The following is a 19,038-nucleotide window of genomic DNA, read 5'->3' as shown; positions in this document are numbered from 1 at the left end:
TCTATTCAGGAGCCACTAAATCAGTGTTTTTCAACCTTAGGGTCAGGACCCCATGTGTTGCCGCCTGGAGTTTAAATGGGGTAGATTTAAAAAAATTGTAATCATTATTCTTAAAAAAACAAACGAAAAAAAAAAAACCACACACACACACACAACACAATCTTAAACAACTGTATTTCTATACTTTCAATTTGTCAAATATAAATGTAGTTAAACTAAAATGCAGTAAAAAAATAAATAAAAAATTAATAAAAATAAATATGTGAGCTTAAACAAGATCAAAAACTAATTCTAGAAAGAAATTGTCTTTGGGGTCGCCAGAAATTCTTTGAAATCAATTATTTATTCTTTCTTTAAAATGTGTGTTATCATTCATGAGGCATATTTTTTTTTCATAATGTTGTAGTCGGACAAAGGGGGTACTTAGATTCAGAAATATGAGAAAGGGGTACTTGAGCCAAAAAAAAAAAAGTTTGAAAACCACTGCTTTAGATTATACAATAAAATTACAGGCGAAAAACAAGGCTGTGCCTGCATTAGCTTTCAAAGTCTCATGGGATTTGTAGTCCATCAATTGTAAACGCTGGACTGGACGAATGCAAACTAAATGATTGTATGTCTTCACGTTAAAATAGCACGGTTGTCCTAAATTGTCGTTGCACACTACAGCAGATACTTTGTTATACTTTAGACTAGAGCTTTGAGGTCTGGTCGTGGTTTATTTATGGTTTCACTGACTGAAGTATCACTGACACTGACACGGACCCAGCTGAAGTGCAGAGCCCGGAAGCAGGGCGGGACCAGAGCTGTATAAACATGGCCGTTAAGTCGTTCACAGCGTCAGGCACTGCGTTTGGCTGAGTTTAGCGAACACTTTGAGGAAGTCAGCGAGAGTAACTCAATCGGTGACGAGTAGTGTAGAAACATGTAGACGCCCAGCCGACGCCTCGGTGCTGTTTTGCGGTTAAGTGTCAGCGCAGCAGCGACAGTGATAAACTTCATGTAGTACTTTAGAGCTAGCAAAGCTAAGCGAGCTAACGCCAACGTTGACTCCTGACAAGTTTTTCAACCAGTTAATCCGCCTCCGGGACCGCCTGTCGACATGCAGGACAGCCGCCGCTTGTCCGGTCTGTCTCCGTGAGTCGTTCACCTACGGAAAGCTTGGATTCGAGCCCGAAGCAAACTTTATTGACAGTTTTCCCTGTTTGAACTGTGGTGAACACCACGCAGAGTGAGGACATAAACAATGTTTTCTGTCAAACCCATGAAACCATCCTTCAAGTCTTACCTTCCCCCTGTACAGGTAAGCAAGTGCTTGGTTTATAAAGGATAAAAATACATCCTATGTTACTTCAGACCTGTTTAGTAATGGTGTGTTTTCACTGACGTTGAGTACCTGTTTAAACCTGGGCTTTGCTAATTGCTACGTAGAGAAAGCTATGGAGGCCAGCTAGAATGTTTACAGCTGGGTTTGTCCACCTCCTCACATTATCTGCCCTTTATTATGAGATGTGTTAATAGTGCAGGCATTTTTTCTTTTGAAGGAGCAAAACAAAAGTAATTAGTTCAAAACGAACTTTTCTTTATTCACAAATACTTTTCACAGTGACTTGAATTCTCGAAATCACAAATAATTCCGTTTTCTTCTTAGTTTTTCGTTTGTTGATTCCCATCAAAATGTGTATTATGACCTGTGAAGCATCATGACCAGATTTTTTCAGTATAAGTGCTTATTAAACCTTTACTTATATATTAGTGAACAAAAACCTGAAAACTTCAAAAAGGCCCACTATGTTATCTACCACAAGAAATACATATTTTGTCTTTCCTGCAGATCACCAACCACAAGGTTTGATTTTTAAATTACTTATTTAAAAGAAGTAACAATTTCTTTTTCTTACTTTCTTTTATAAATTCACTCTAAAAGGTTATTCCCTTCCTCAGTATTACAGGAGCTAAAAGTTCTGGATTAGCTGAATGTAAATAGTGTCTTTTATTTGTGAGTTAAAAATCAATGAAACTCCGCATCAATAATAATACATCAATTTTATACAGCGCTTTTTTGGGAACTCAAAGTCGCTTTACGGAATGAAGGCATTATTTTTTCACTCCACTCTTAGTGGTGGTAAGCTACTATTGTAGCCACAGCTGCCCTGGGGCAGACTGACGGAAGTAGGGCTGTCATAGTGAAAATAATACTGGTTAAAATTGGAAATGCATTGGGCCAAGATCAACACTTCCCTCTTTCTTTTACCGTACTTAATATTTACCCCACTGTGTTGTAGATATAGCTTAAGGTTGCTTTCAGTGAGAGACCGCAGTACACTCAGGGTTAGTGATGTTGCAAAATCCTTACTTCTACTTTCACATAAAGATGAGGTAAGCCGTTCATTTCTTTGCATGAATCATTTTCAAAGTAATAAAAAGTGCTTAAATGCTGCACTACTTTACAATAACTGACTCCAAATTTTGTTTTGACACTCAACACACACTTTTAATAAAGTCATAGCATGCATGAGCTGCTTCTTTGTTGTGCACCAAAGCATAAAGACTGAACAGCAGAGAGAGAATGAGCTAGACATGTATTGAAAAGATCTTTGTATCCCAATCTCTCTAAAGAAATATCTCGTACCAGTACTTCTTTTATATTTATAGCACATTTCCTTCAGAGAAACATCTGAAAATGTAATAATTACACTGACTCAGCTGTGGGCATCGGACCCTGCATTTGTTGGGAATCTTATTTGAAATAAATGGTAAATAATATATGGGGGAACAATGCATCACACTAGAGCTGGGTGATTTTGCCTAAAAAAAAAATCAAATTTTTAAAGAAAAATTCAAGTTTCGATTCGATTTTCGATTATTTTTTTTCCCCAGTGCACTTAAAAATGATGGCAGACATCAGATATATTGTCAAAAGTGCAACTTTATGGCTGTGATTGTTACAAATGTAAACAAAGAGGGGGTTTGCTCACATCGCGCTACGGTAACCCACAAGGACGGAATGCAAAAAAGTCTGAAAAAACTGTGGTGAAAAAAGAAAAAGATTTTTTTTTTTAACTCGAATTTGCATTCATCACACCATTATTAGGATTGTAATATAAATATACATTTATTGTCTGTCATTGTTGATTAGTAAGTTTTTTTTGTTTTTTAAAGCTCTGTAAGGTGACACTGTGCTTAGCTCAACACATGTAAACTGCTTGTAATTATGAGCTTATAACTACACATACAGTGTCGCTGAACAGATCAATGATTCACTGAAATCTAGGGATGTAACGATTCACTCAACTGCCGATACGATTCAATTCACGATACTGGGCTCACGATACGATTCTCTCATGACTTATTTTACAAAATGGGACTGTAGACAAATGATGACTGAAAAATATTCCTTTATTTTTTTTTGAGGAAAAAACTAGAAAATACTGTACTATTTTCATTTTATTTTTCATTGTCAAAATAATCCCTTGATCAATTATTCAAAACAATGCAATTTAACTAAAAAAATAAATCTTGAATGAAATAAACAAAGGAATAATACAAATGAAGAAGAAGCCTATTAATTTAATTTCTGGTTCTATAGTAAACAATGCAAAACTGCATAATTGTTCTTTTTCTTTTTAAAAGTGCAACTGAAAATGTATTTTGTGCCTTAACAATTGGACTTTAAAAAGAAAAACAGTCATTGCATTGTATTTACGTCAGATATTTGTTTGGACCAGCAGATGGCGCTAGTAACCTAGTGGTTGGTTGGCATGCAGATAATCTAGCAGTGAAGAAGAGATGCTATGCGCTAGCAGACAGTGACTTTTACAGATATTCACGTAATATTACAGATATTCTTTCGGTGCTAAAGGGGTAAGGAATCATTTATAAACATGTTTAAGAGTAGAAGGCGGCCAGAAAGAAAGTAGTAGCAGATTTCACCCTCCGCCAACACTTTTGGACAAGAGAAAGACAAATATATAGCGCCTTCTGCTGTTTAAAAAAAGTACTGCGATTCAATTTTCACAGTGTCGATGTGAACTGTGATACCTATGAATCGATTTTTAACTGCCTTACGATTAATCGTTACATCCCTATTGAAATCAGATGAGCCAAAGAGTTGACATGTTGACACACAACATGATGACTCTTTTGATTGTTAAATTAGCCTAAACCTATAACCGTTAGATTATTTTTTTAAATTTTTTTTTTTTACACCTGCTCCTAAAAGTCCTGGCATTTTAATGTCAATGTCTGCACTTTGAAATAACTCCTTAAAAGCAAAGAGCAGTTTTTTCAAAGACAGAAATAAATCACTATTGATATGTAGCCCAGCTTCAGGTCATTTTAGGAGATCCTTACTTACCACCTTGTTGCTAGTTCGATAAACTAAACTAGCACAAACAATATTAAAATGTATTAGTGTCTGCTCAGTATAGTTGTGACGGATACAGTTAATTACCATAAATGAATTCTATGGGGATTAAGTAATTTATTGATAAAAAAACGAGTGTTTTTGCATAGCATTACCACCTTTTCATTATTTATTAATCATCCTGCTGAGCTGGCCTTAGAAGAAGCTCTGAAGTAACTTTCTTTATTTGGTTTTCTTTCATCTAGACTGAAAACAAATCTGTTGAACCACCCATTAAGAAGTTGGAACCAAAGTTACTTATAGGTAAGTTTTTTATTTATTTATTTTTTTTCTTTTTTTCTTCCCACTAAACACAGACCACAGGGCTTCTTACCTGAGGCTGCCAAGGCATAAATAAATTCATTTTGAAACAATTATCAAAAACTTTCTATTACAATATTTTTTGTTGTTGCTGTTCTGTATGTTTATTTCTCCTATGTGTAAAATATGATGGGACCTGATGGTTACTACAGCAACAAACTTGTATTTTGACAACAGTGATTGATAATATCGTCAACTTCAAGTGTGACATCACAGTGAAAAACAGATGTTTCAGGTTTAATTATGGCTGTAACACTGCTGAGTGTCTATTCTGTCATTGCTCCTGAAATATGGTTTTTTGAATACAGTCGGTGTGTTTGGGACAAAGGTTTTCATAGTCCCCTATGGAGGTGTTATGATACACTCAGCTCACGAGACGAGACACGATATTGGGTTCACGAGAACAAGACGAGGCGAGATTTTAGGAAAATTACAATGACAAAATATGACTGGACCAACAGACTTTTATTTAACCGAGTTGCACATGCATTTTGAAATGTTTTATTATAACTCTTTACAAGCAAGCTTTTAATAAACTTCTTCTTCTTCCACAAATTGAAACGTAAACTAAAATTTATGAAAGTTAAAATAAAATAAACAAAATGATATATTTCTTTCTTTTTTCAAGTGCAAACAATATTATGTGCAAAACCAAATCAAAGTTATACTCAGTCAATACAGAGTGCAAATAGTGCAAACAGAGCCTGACCAAGTACAGTATCTCATTAACATGTTGCAACTACACAGCCATGTTCTTATAACTGTTAATAAACATTTTCTTCCACAAATTGAAACTAGAAATAAAATGTACTCCTCCTCCTCCTCTTCTTTTCCTTCTCCTGCGTTAGGTTCTGGCAGGCTAGACATAGCAAAGGCGCATTATTGCCCCCACAGGTCACAAATAAAGGGTTGGTTAGCTCACATAAAATAAATAAAAAAATCTTGCGGCACGAGATCTCGTCACACCCATAGTCCCCAACAATGCTGACCATATCATCTGTTGTCTTCCAGAGGACAAACCAAACCTTTGGAGCTTGCATTAAAAATTGCACAAAGGATTAAAAGTTTGATTTGCAAAACATTTACATTTCATACATCACTTTACATGTTGGACAATGCCTCTTTGTTTTATACACCCTGCACTGTTTTATCAGACTGGTCTAACAAGCATCTCAAACCAGTTAAATAAGTAATTGTCATAATAACCTTTGCGAATAATGGTGGCGACATGTTGTATGGCTAAGGAAATGTTTTGCAAGTGAAGGATTTTAAAGATCCGCAAACCATATTTAAAGAACTGCGACTGTCTAATCTCTTAATCAACACCTACTGTAAGTCCATAACTTTATATTGTATAATTTTGTGTTACTACTACTGAGAAAAACTATTGACTTTTTTCGTTTCTATCGTGTTGGTCTGGATGCCAGACTGCGCAGGTTTGATAATTGGGTGGCTCCACCCTGTAATCCAGTTTTCATAATTTTTAATTTGCATGCCAAATCTTTGTAGCTATATTTATGAAACTGCCTTAAACAGATTCTGATTATATAAGGTCAGAGGTTTTGCTGCTTATAAAACGGTCTATAAAAAGGAGTCTTTTTAACCTAAAGATCCAATAAAAACCATAATGCAAGTTGCATGTGGCAGAACCAAAGGTAGTTATACTCATTTGAATATTGTATTGCTCTCTGGTTCATGCAGGGCCTAAATATGGTAGTGCAGCTTTCATATTTGTACCATATTTAGGGATTAAGCATTTTACTAAAGCTTTGTTTAACAGTAAATTCCCTCAATGTGTTTTATCAACACTAGAGATCCTTTTTATCTGCTTAGCTGTCGCTCATAATTTTGTCGATAGGAAAAGGGAGAAGGTTAAAAGAAAGTTGTTTTTTTTAAAATTTTCTAGCAATGGTAATACATTAAAAAATGCTTCAGTAAATTGGGAAAATAAATGTCATGAATAGACGATGTCTAATTTAAGGTAATTTGTAGTCAACAGTGCATTTGCAGGGAATGACAAAAAAAAAACAGAAATGCACTTCACTACACAATTGCTAACTGTGTGGTTATACACACCTCAAGGGACATTCAGGCCTGAAGCAATATTATATATTCATCTATAGATTAATAAATAATATGAAGAACCAATTATTTTGCCACATGTTGGCACAACAAGTCTTTGTAACTTTCACCGCAGCCTCTGACAGCTAATGAACGTGTTCTTTTCCGAGCAAGACCCAAACGCAGGTGTTTCCTATACAGGAAAACAAATAGCCCTGAGTATGGAGGATCAACTCTGCCATATTTAAAAATAAATGAATGAATTAATACCTACAGATACATGCCATGAATGAATAAATCACTCAATACCTAAATATGTATACCATAAATAAATAAATCACTTAATACCTAAATATATGCCATAAATGCTATTTATTTATTCTTTTATTTATGCATGTTCATCAGCATGCACAAAGAAATGTTTCTTTTCACCTTGTAATGTTAATGCTGAGAAACACAAATAAGTTGAGTTTAACTGTTGCACGACAATAAGAAAAGTTTTTTCCTGCTCCCCCCCCCCCCCCCCCCCCCCCCCCGTTTGTTTATTTCCCAGGTGAGATAGTCGTCAATGAGGCAAACTTTGTGAGGAAATGCATCAACACAGAAAACAACCAGGATGACCTCTGGGGGAAATTAATTTGTACCAACTTCAAGGTCTCATTCATCCCTAATGATGACCCACATAAGCAGGTATTCTTGTAGATGTGCTAATAGTTCATGTGGACAAACAGAATTGAATCAGAGGACTGTCATTAAAGCGTTACAGTTTACTCTGTACCATGAGCATTTACTAAACAGTCTACGGTAACGAGTACGCCCTCATGTGTACTGAACTTATTTTGGATTGGAAACATCTACTTTCCTGCATGGGCAATAGTTGTGCTGAAGAAGTGGAGCTGTTAATATTGTCTCTATCCAGTTGTATAACAAATTAAATCACATCTTTGCTCGGTCTTTGGAACAGTACTTGACACCAACTAGGGTTTTGAAACTTTCTAAGAATGTTGGTCTGAATTGTAAAATATCTACAAAATGCCTACCATGTTTTGGATGTTTTTCTGTGGCTCTGTTGCAGAAGAGGCGGCTGTCCCACAAGCTTCTTGGAGAACATGACATTCCGTTGACCTGTCTGGAGCAAGTGGTAACAGGTAACTTATCTGTGAATATTTGGATTTGTTTCACCTCCTATTATCAAACTTTTATAATAGTCTTCCATAATCAGAATGTAATTTAGATATGCTGTTGATGTTTGATTAGTCTTTTAGTATTCAACCACATTCTGAACCACAGCAGAGTTCAATGGCACAGATTCACTTTGTTTTTATATTCTACATCTGTCGATTCCTGCACTATTGTTTGACTGTTGAGATCAAAAAAGAAGCTAACCTTTCACACTGTACCATACAATACCATTTGTATTGAAGCGCATAATTAGATATTCGACACGAGTCATTGTTTTAGACTGAAAGATCATTTTATTATGTTTAAAAACAATCCCACGGTAACAGCTTTTGTTTTTATACTCCTTTCAGTCAATGACACAAAGGGGAAGAAGAAAGTTTTGGGCTCTAACCAAAAGCTGAAGTTCAACCCAACAGAGCTCATCCTTTACTGCAAAGACCTGCGCATCTTACGCTTCTGTTTTAATGAAGCTGGGCCCGAGAGTGCCAGAAAGGTACGGGGACTGCAAAAGGCTTTTTGTGTTTTTAGTGTGTGTGTGTTTTTTTTGTTTTTTAAATTGGACGATATTTATTAATAAACATTTACATTTGAATACATGGGATTGTAGCTAGGGGGCTAATTTTCATCCTCTGTCCCATTAGGCTAGTGTCAAGACGTTAAACACCAATCTTATATATATATATATATATGTATATATATATATACATATGTGTATATATATATATACACTTGCATTATAAAGTAGTATCTACATATTATCTAATCTAACAATTATTTATCTTAACCTTCTAAATGGGCTTTCTAATTTCTTACTTGTTCTATAAAACAAAATAAACAATATTTATACTCTTGCATATTTAGCTTTGCTCAAAGGTGGACTTATTGTAGCAATTTGAAAAGATATTTACTCTAAATAACATAACAGTTTTTTTTCAGTTGTTACACTTAAAAAACGAATGAATTAAAACCGTTTTCTCTGACTTACTGTCTGTATTATGGGAAAAACCCTCAAACTCTCTGTTTCAGTGCTGTGACCACTTCCTCATTAACACACGTTGACCCAACACAAACTTTCAAGTGTCACATTGTTGCTGTCTGTGTGACTAGAAATAACCATCGTACTGTAGCTCCTCTAAAAGCCATTTAACAGAGGCAGTTAAGAAAGACGGGACATAGGGAACAATGGACATTCAAAGGAAAGGAAACAGGATTTTAATTCTGTTCATCAGCTCTGACTCATTTCCTCCCCATATACAGTCAATGAACAAATGTTTCATGCTTCAGTTTAGTGGGGTTATCAAGGGAAATGTCATCTTTGTCGACTCGAGAGAGCGACACAACAATAATGGTATTTGTTGCTGTAATAGTAAAGACAGAAATGTTCAAAATAATTCTACATTTTTTAATACGATGGATAAATGGTGTAAAAGCTTTGTAAAACAGCTATTGATCGTTGTCTTAAGGAAAGTTAAAGATGTGCCTCAATGGCCACGTTTACATGGGAGCTTTAATAATTCCTCTTTAACCTGACCTTGTAAACACTTAATTCCTAAATGCTAAATTATTCTGAATTAAACTTAATTCCAAATTAGGTGGCTGGTTTATTTCGTTGTCAATTCCGAATTACATAATTCCTCTGTCTTGTAAAGAGTTATCAACACTTAATTCAGCTTTAAGTTAATTCCAGTCGTTTTGCGCATGTGCGACTTGCGGCGATGACTTGCTGGGTGACGACATAATCTAACATGGCGGACCGGAATAGAGCCAACACTTTTTATTAAGAGCCTTAAAAGACATGGATATAATGAAAAAAGGGGATGGACGGAGGCATAAACATGTGGACATTAACACGGACACATGGAGTTATCACACACATGGAGATCAGCAAACGGAACGGCTTCATCGGACTGGCGAAGCCTGTTCTCCCTGAGACGGAGTAAATGTGTCCCCATACTGCTGCACAGGCTGTAATATCACCAAGTTTATCATTGTAACAGTTGTTAGAGCTACTATCTTTACCAGGAAGCAACTATTTATTCCTGGTTATTGTTTTCCGGAGTTGTACTGGCTTTATTTACCGGTGATTGGTTCCTATTTCTTCCGCTCTGTGGACCAAAGTGTGTTATTGTTGAGCTGCTGCTTCAAAACTACAATCAAAATAAAGGTGAAAACAGTTCTCATGTGTGGTCTTCTGTGTTACAGCTGACAATAACAGGTTTGTTGTGTGTTTTTCCCAATAGGCGTGATTGACGTGATTTGTCATGTTCGCCCCCTGTCCAATTAGAGCCTTCTCAACCCCCAGACCTAAAGCCGAATGAACTAAAGCTGAATAAACCAGTTTTCCATGTAAACCTCAATTCGGCAATTACTATTACCATGTAAACACAAAGCAGAACACTTTAATTCGGAATGATTTAATTCGGAATAACTAATTCCGTATTAAAAACATGTAACGTGGCCATTGTGAATAAAAGTTTAAAGTCTGATCTCTGTCGTTTTTCATAATCCTGTACATCATTTGTTTTGTGCACCCGACTGTAGTAGCATAAAGTACCTCCATTTAAAAAAAAAAAAAAAAAAAAAGGGGTGAAAACTGTGCTCCCTCCTGTCTTTGGGCGTTTTTATGGACACCATATACTGTATGTAATTACAGTGTGAGCCGAAAACAGGGCACAGGTCTTTTTCTGTGTGACATGTGGAATAATGCCAGGCTATAATAGCTTATTTTTGCAATAGGAAATTACAGAGTAGGGAGCAGGCTCGTCCATGCACACACTTTGTGTCCATCTGTGTTACTCACTGCTTTTCCAGTGAAAGGACTGCTTTGTGAGTCACTGAGAGCTTCAGTCCACTCCACCTTGGGGCAGTGAGCTGTCTGACAGAGGGTTCAGTTCAATTCATTTTACCACAAAAATTAAATTTGTGTTGAAACAGGAATGACTGTGATATAAATGGGTTCCTAATTAATTGATAAATGACGGCCTAAATTGAAATCCATGTTCATGACATGCTTTTTTTTAGATATTTTGTGTTTGTTTGGTAGGTTTGTCTTGCTATTGGTCACTATTCGCACCCAGCTGACCTCCAACTGCTCTTTGGCTTTGAGTATCAGGGACGACGCTATCATGAATTTAAAGGTACTGAGGTGTTCTTTATTGTTTGTAACCCATGTTTGATTAGAACAGTTATTTTGAATATTACATTTCAGAAATGGCAAATGTTTTTTTGTGCATTATAGTCAAGAACTGTGATTGTTTTTGTGTTCTCAGGGGAGCGAGTCAATGGCTACCCCCAGAGGACAGGGCTACGAACTCCTTTTTTTGACCGTTCGTCTGACTGGGATCGTGAGATCAAGAGAACGAGTGCTTCAGAGTGGAGGGTGTGCTCCATTAATGAAGATTACATTATCTCACCGAGGTGGGCAATGCTGATATTCTGATATAAGTATTTAAAGTGTTTATGGATGTTATGTTTTATTCATCTCTGCTTAAATGCCATCTTGTATCTGAGAGTCAGATTCACTAAAGATTTAGGGCTATTAAAACTCCACACACTAATAAGGGGTACAAACCCCAGGGAATCAGGACTGTGCATCTTCTGTGCGTCACAATGCACCCACAATCCATTTCCTCTGATGAATATGTAAAGTAGGCGGCTCTCATGAGGGATGCAAAAAAATGGGCGCAGGAAATGCAAATAAATTAATGCAGTGGGCTCAATGCAAGTCATCAAACCTGTAACTATTTGAGGTGACTGTTTTAGCACCGGAAAATACTATGACTGACATGCAGGTGCAAACACACACACACACAGATCCGCTGCAGTAAGTATTGACACAAAACACCGCTCCAATCAGCTCCTGTGTCTTTCTCTCCATGTTTTGACTGTAAAACTCTTGTGTCGCGTTGATGGCTGGAGCATCAGGCCAGACTCAGCTGAGCGCTGCTCCGGAGCTCAGACTTGCAAATGATCATCTTCAAATGCTGCTGATCGACTGATTGACAGACTCTGTTGCTGCATTAACTCAAATCAATGGGATGATTTCTGTCCGAATCTGCCTGTTTTTCATGGACTGTTAAGAGTAAAGTTATAGGACCTGATGGAACAGCCACATTAAATTAGGGGGAAAGCATATCATTAGGTTTTAAAGTTGTAGTTTTATTTTGTTTGTTTTGTTTCTACATTATAAATGTTTGTGCAGCAGACAGAAAAGTGCCGCAATGTCAGTGAATTCCTCACAGCATTTGAAGAAACAGCGCCACCAAAGGAATCAGAGACGCACCTGGTTTACCACCCTTTATTTCAGATCGTTCTCCTTTTTTCCTGCGTGTGTACAATTTTTATTATTAGTGTTAATTTTCTTTAATATGCCACTTTTTGTCATTCTAATTACCCCTCGGGGATTAATAAAGTTTTTCCTGATTCTGATTCTTAGTTATTTTTTTAAGTTGACCATATTCGAACAACTTCTTAGTTTGAGTAAATTCAAGAATATACAGTATGCAAGTGCTTCTTAAGCAAATCATTGTAAAAAGTATACATGAAGGGTTATTCTTCCTGATGCTATTGGCTAAGCAATCATTTTATGCTTGTCAATAGGTCTAAAAATAGGTCCTTTGAATTGGAGATAACTTGACTCATTTGCTTTCTGTTTTTCTGACCAGATGGATCTTGACATATTAATGAATACACAAGTCTTTTTGATATTTAATGCTATTTGTTTTACCCAATATTTTACAATTTTTCTTTGTTTTTTAGTCTTCCAGAGTTCATCGTGGTTCCAGTTTCTATGGCAGATCAAGACTTAAAGCAATACTCATTGTACTTCACTGACATGCGCGTCCCTGTGAGTCTCATCTCCACATTTCATAAAGTTTTGTTTGCTGTTTTTAAAATTCAGTGTAAAAATGCTGTTTTATTTTTAACTAGTGGTTTTATGTATTCCAAGTTTTTCTTGAATTATCCACACAACGATTGTATTGTGCTTTTTTTTTGTAGTTGTGGTGCTGGAATCACCATAATGGAAGTGCTCTTGTTCGCATGGCCAGCGTAGTAGATCCATTAACGCAAAGAAAGACAGATCAAAAGTAATGCATGCATGTTTTCTCAATTATGGCATTATTGCATGTGTGAGCTCTTTGTCAGGAATTTTGACTTTTTTTTTTTTTTTAGGATCTTTACCGCCATTACAAGAAGTCATCCACATCGCAGCGAAGTCCTAAAATCAGAGCTAGACAAGTGCTTGCCAAATATCCTAGAGATTCAAAATGCCTTCATCAAAATTAGGCAGATCTGCACCCTTGGTGAGTTGCATTGGAACTTTTAGTCCAGCTGTCGTGGACGGTGTGATACATTTGCATGAATACGTCACATGAAATCTAAAGAATTACTTAATCATCTGTTTAATTTTAATTGGTGTTAAAGTGTTGGCCTGTTTTGAATATGCAGATCCTTTTGAAGAGTCTGAGGAGAGATGGCTTTCGACAATTGAGAACTCGCGATGGCTGGAGTTTGTCAGGTATGTAAATCAGCTGACAGCTTAGCAAAACAAGGTGAAGATCAGTTTTCTGATGTTCATGATGTTGTTACAAGGAGTAGCTACTAAATTGGAAAACATGTCTTTTTTTTGTAAACCTAGGGCCTTTTTAAAGCAGTCTGCTGAGATTGTGTACTACCTGGATGGAAAGAATGTCTCTGTCATTATCCAAGGTATGCAAACCTACAGCAGAACCATCTTATCATTGTCAGTCTTAACTGATGTGAATTTGTTTCTCTTGAGTTAACATTAAAATTGACCGCATTTTTTTTTCCTTTAACTGCTTTTAACCTTGAAGTGCATTTATTCTCAAAGTTTTTTTTTTTTGTTTTTTTTTTTAACTCTACATGAATATAGAAGAAGAAGACCGAGACTTAAACTGCGTGGTGTCCTCCCTGGTCCAGCTGATGTTGGACCCTCACTATCGCAGCTTGATTGGATTTCAGAGTTTGGTGCAGAAGGAGTGGGTGATGGCAGGCCATCGCTTCTTGGACAGATGTAACCACTTAAAGAAGAATGACAAAGAGGAGGTAGATGTTTACAGAAAAAATAAGAGCCAACTATTACAGTTTCCCACGACTCTTTGTTTCATGTCCCCTTTTTTCCCCCCCAAAGTCCCCATTGTTCGTGCTGTTCCTGGACTGTGTGTGGCAGATGATGAACCAATACCCAGCAGCCTTTGAGTTCACAGAGGCCTATTTGACCGTGTTGAGTGACAGCATGTGGATCCCTCTCTTCAGCACATTCCTCTTCAGTTCCTCCAAACAACGTGCACAGAACTTGATGGTAATGTTTATACTTGTTTCTCTAAAATTTGAATTATAAAATGCACATTCAGTTTTTAGAAAGTTTTGATATGCTGGAGAGGAATGAACCTTTAAATGCTTCAAACAAACCACCAAACCCACACTCATTCAATAGATATTAGATTGCAATTCTTTGTATTGCACTTGGGGATGTATGGCTTCTTAGACTTGGAAGCTCTTTCTATTAGGCTTTCTGGAATGAGATCATCTGTGGCTAGAGATTTTACCAAACCAGCCCACGTTACATCTTCCGAGAAACCACTGATTGGCTGTTCTTCATATTCGGATTGAATTTGTTGAAATAATATGATTAGTTCCTTATTGGATGTTTCTGATTTAGAAATTCTTATGCCAACTTTATTTACAGTTGGCAACCCATCAGTTCCTGATAGCACCCCATCCTTGAGCTCACATTTACAGGGCAATGTGAACATCTTTATTTATCTTTGGCTTATTGAGAAGCAGATATTTGAATAGTGTATTTGCATGTCTGGCATACAGTGTCCTTTTCTGGAATACACACACGTGTTTCTCTTGTTTACAAAAGTAGACATTAGGTATTAGATAAAGAAAATAGTTTTTACAGCTGGAGCTTATATTTTTGTGTATGTTTGTTTCTGCAAACTCATCATAACATTGTCTTTCTGCCGTAGGAATTTGCAAAGAATAAAGCCATCCCTTCAGCAGAAGATCCGACTCTTTATTTTCCTTCTGTTTGGGAATGGTCTCTGCAGTACTCTACCAAGGATCAAACCCTCTTTAACAACCCCATGTATGTAGGCAAAGGAGCTGCCTGTGTTCAAAATGGAGAAGTGAAATCTTTCAGTCGCACAAAGGTCTGACACGCTGAGTTTCACACAGTATCTGCTCTTATGTTTATATGGGATTCAGATGAAAGGTTGCAGAAGATTCTTCATCTTGATTGTTTTGTTTTTGTGTTGCTTCATTAGCAAAAAAGCTTCAGCTCCACCCTGCGAGGATCAGCCACATCCCTTCGTAATGGCCTTAGGGGTGGAGAAGACACACTCCCTCGGCGTGGCTCTCTGATGTCAGAGCTGAAGCCTGATTTTTCACCAGCGAAAGACGAAAGCCCATCAGAGCGCTACTTCAAAGAGTGGTTTTCACGCCCCGCGGACCTGCACGGCCTGCTCATTCCTGTGCTCATGCCATCTCACATGGCTCTGTGGAAGCTCTTCTTCCTGCGCTGGGTTCCAGAGGCCTGCATTTCCAAAGGAGGTCCAATCACTGCCTACCACAAGCTCTCCCAACTGGTTGATGAAATAGAGATCCTGCGGAGCCAGCTCAGGCAGTATAAGGGAGCCAGTCCAGCCAGCACCCCACTCAAAGGGCAAAGAGGGCGTCCTTCAGAGCAGAGAAATATGTATTTTAGGGCTTACTCCCCAGATGAGCCCCAGACACCCCCCGACTATCTCACCTCCTCCTTTCCCTTCAACCCTGCTGGTAACCTGTGCCGTCGCTATGTCTATGGGACTCCCATTAGCAAATTTTTGAACGGGGCAAGAATCTGGCTTTCAACAGAGACTCTAGCTAATGACACTGTCTGAGTAAATAAAGCCCTATGGCTCTCATCACTGTGTCCGTGCAGACTCTAAAAACTAACCACCACCATATTTTCTCACATTTCTTCTTTAAAAAAGCTAAAAAAACAAAAAACCTGGAAAATGAAAGGTGTCATTGTGACTGAGGTCACCTGACTGCGACATATCCTGCGACATATCCTTTCTTTTTCTGTCTCTGTGCAGTTTAACTTTTTGCTGAGTTGACTGTATTGTTGCACTTAAAGTTTTTAAGATTGAATTCTAGATTTGAAGTAAGGGTGTGACAACACTCTTTACTAGATTTTCTGGTGATTCGTTGTAAACAAAAATTGAAATCTGGTCATTTGGTTTTTGTGCATCAGTGAAATGGATTTGATTGTCTCCCCCTTGGATAGTTTGGGCTTTGATAGAAAAGGCACATTTTTTTGCAGCATCGATCGTGCTTTTCAAAAACTACTTTTCTGTGCCTTTCAGAAAGCATAATTAAAGATTTATATAGATTTTTGTATTGTTAGATAAAGAGGAAAAACAGTAACACTGGGAATGAGTAATCTGCTTTGTTATAACAAAAGGTTCAGGTCCCTTTGAATGTAATAGAGTGCTATTTTTGTTTTACGCAGTTAGAGTCTATTTCCTATAAATAATCATTTCAAAGGTTAATTAGGTAGTTTATCATTAGGTAGCTGGGGTTGTGATTTTTGGGTTTGACTTTGATAAAAACTTGTTTTGATACAATATTTAGCTTTTTTAAATCGTAATGCAGTGAAATTGAGAGGAAACGTGGACTTCAATCTGGGGTAGATATTTGTAAAATAATTTTTTTAAGGGGCTGTGTTTAACTGTTTAAATCGGGGTACTGGTAAAGCACTACAGAGAATGCTGTTCATATTTGAAAGTAAAGGGAAGAACAAAGTTTTAAATCCAGTCTAAGCCTAGTGTTTATGGTTTAGGTATCTGGCACTGTTTCAGTTAGAGGGACCTCTTTTTTTTGTCTTTGTTTTTTTTTTGACGGCAAAGCAATAATAGCTCACCTGATGCAAAGTGTCACACTTTAAAGTTTTGTGTAAATGACAGAAATGGATAATTTGCTGTAACTTCAGGTGACTATACCCCGCTTAAAGGAGCTGAACATTGTCCCACATAATTCTGTCTTGAATTTATTTTTCTTTTCCTCGGCTCTGCTTAGGCCACTGGTTTTTATGAGCAGATGTAACTACTGTTTCTGCAGACTAAGCTAGCATACTAATACTGAGGTCCATGTAAGAACAAGCTATGAGCTAACAGTTAGCATTCTTGGGAGGGAATGAAACAACTGAGCTCCTCAAAGTCCATAAGAAGCTTAGCTTGATGGAGAATTGAATGAATGGGTTTTAAGATGATTGCCTTATACTCCTTTAGTGACTTTAAGAACGTGGTTTTTGACCTTGTACTGTGTGCTGGTCTTCCTTTGGCAATAACTAGTTTAGGTGTTTCCTAATAGAGTTTAATGTGAGTGCAAACCAGCTCTCCTGAAAGCTATTACTTGCACATTTTACTCAGTATATACTATATAGGATTGATTGCTTTAAGGCAACTGTTGAATATATTTTGGGCAAATATAAATGGATTATATCGATCTACTATTTTTGAATAATGGTACTAAAATGTTTATTCTTAATTCAGTCTTAATATTTTATGAAGATATATTTATATGCTGTGTTTTCTACTAATTGCCGTTGGTAACCTCTGCTATCACTGTATGATGACTGTGTTACTCCCCAGTGGCACAGTTTGAAAGTGATTACCAGCAGATGTATTTATTCCTTTATTTAAATACTATACAAGTGGGATGCTGTCCTTGCTATGACTGCTATTTTTCTTTATGGAATGACGGACTGATTTTTGTAACCAAGCTCAACAACTGTAATGCATGGTATTAGATGGTGAAATATGAACATGATTGCCATTATGTGCAAATGATTTTTTTTTTTAATATGAGTACCAAAAATAACCTAAAAAATGTTGAAACTGAGAGGTTTTAGGCCAATTTTGAGTTTGATTTTTGAAACAAAGTCAGCCACACATTCACTGCCATCTGAAAGGCAAAATGTTTTGCTCACATCTGTTGACCCTTTGTTGATTCCTTCAATTATGAGCGCTTTCTGTCTTTGTGCTAATAAAAATCCCAGTGGTCTAATGGAGCACTGATGGAGTTTAATATTGCAGTGATGACATGCATTTCTTGATTCAAGCATTGATTAACATCATGCATGCAGGGCAGTGTCAGCACCTGAAGATCATTGGCAACCCATCATGTTAAAATTGACTTTTTAAATATATGTAGATATATTCTCTTACTTGTGTGCACAGTTTTTCACAGCGTGGCCTGGAGAGTGTTCAGCCTCTCAGACCAGTCATTATTCAACAACTCTTTATGCTTTCCCTGCAGTCTTTTTTTTTTTATTTTATTTCTATTTATTCAATATTTCTATATTTGGTAACATCAAATCCAGAATAGAGGAAGGTCTGAATAAATGTTTCTCAGTTTCAACATTTATAAAGTGCAGATTTTCATTTCCGTATAAGGTGTCAATGAGAGGTTTGGCACATAGTTCTCATCACATTAATACCCCAACTGTTCCATGTGTATTTGAGGTTTAAAACGTGTTATTTGAGTTTAAACAGGTTTGTTTTTCTAACTCCTAGCTAATCTCTGGGGTGTTGCACTGAAGCTGTTTGTTTCTTTACAAAAGTTTAGCCTTCATTGTATAACTGGTGATTGATAATTACAATAGATCTCAAATGAATCTGTGTTTTGGTTTTTATTTCACAATGACAATACGTCTGATGGGCAGCCGTGTGATGTAGTGGTTAGCGTTTGTTCCTCACAGCAAGAAGGCTCTGGCTTGTATGAAGTTGCATGTTCACTTTGTTTACTCTGGCATCCTCCAGATTCAACATCTACTTATTGGCTAATCAGAATCTCTAAAATTATTGTAAGCATAAATATAAACATGCTTGGTTAATATGATACAGGTCTGTGAAGTTTTGACATTCAAAGCACAGGTAGAAATAACAAATCCAGCCTGAGCTTCTCCATCAGAAGATGATTTTAATAGATTAAAGTGAAATGCACATATTCCAGGGAAGTATGCTGCATGCTGAGTAGATATTAGCGCTTTGACTCCA

The 19,038-nt window shown here is 36.9% G+C and overlaps 1 protein-coding gene across 1 annotated transcript; it reads left to right on the top strand.

The window, feature by feature from the left end:
• Positions 1–685: 685 nt before the first annotated feature.
• On the top strand, positions 686–18,617 carry mtmr10 (myotubularin related protein 10). Its single transcript, XM_028440998.1, has 16 exons — positions 686–1,303; positions 4,612–4,669; positions 7,341–7,477; positions 7,863–7,935; positions 8,320–8,462; positions 11,013–11,106; positions 11,239–11,386; positions 12,728–12,815; positions 12,968–13,056; positions 13,142–13,272; positions 13,418–13,487; positions 13,608–13,678; positions 13,863–14,035; positions 14,121–14,291; positions 14,965–15,147; positions 15,262–18,617. Exons 1-16 carry the CDS (start codon positions 1,247–1,249, stop codon positions 15,874–15,876), a joined length of 2,301 nt encoding a protein of 766 aa, XP_028296799.1. The 5' UTR covers positions 686–1,246; the 3' UTR covers positions 15,877–18,617.
• Positions 18,618–19,038: the final 421 nt, after the last annotated feature.

The sequence above is a fragment of the Gouania willdenowi genome, chromosome 3 (genome assembly GCF_900634775.1).
Source record: "Gouania willdenowi chromosome 3, fGouWil2.1, whole genome shotgun sequence".
Lineage (NCBI taxonomy): Eukaryota > Metazoa > Chordata > Actinopteri > Blenniiformes > Gobiesocidae > Gouania > Gouania willdenowi.
The sequence above is the reverse complement of the archived record's forward strand: the minus strand, read 5'-3'. Positions and strand labels throughout refer to the sequence as shown.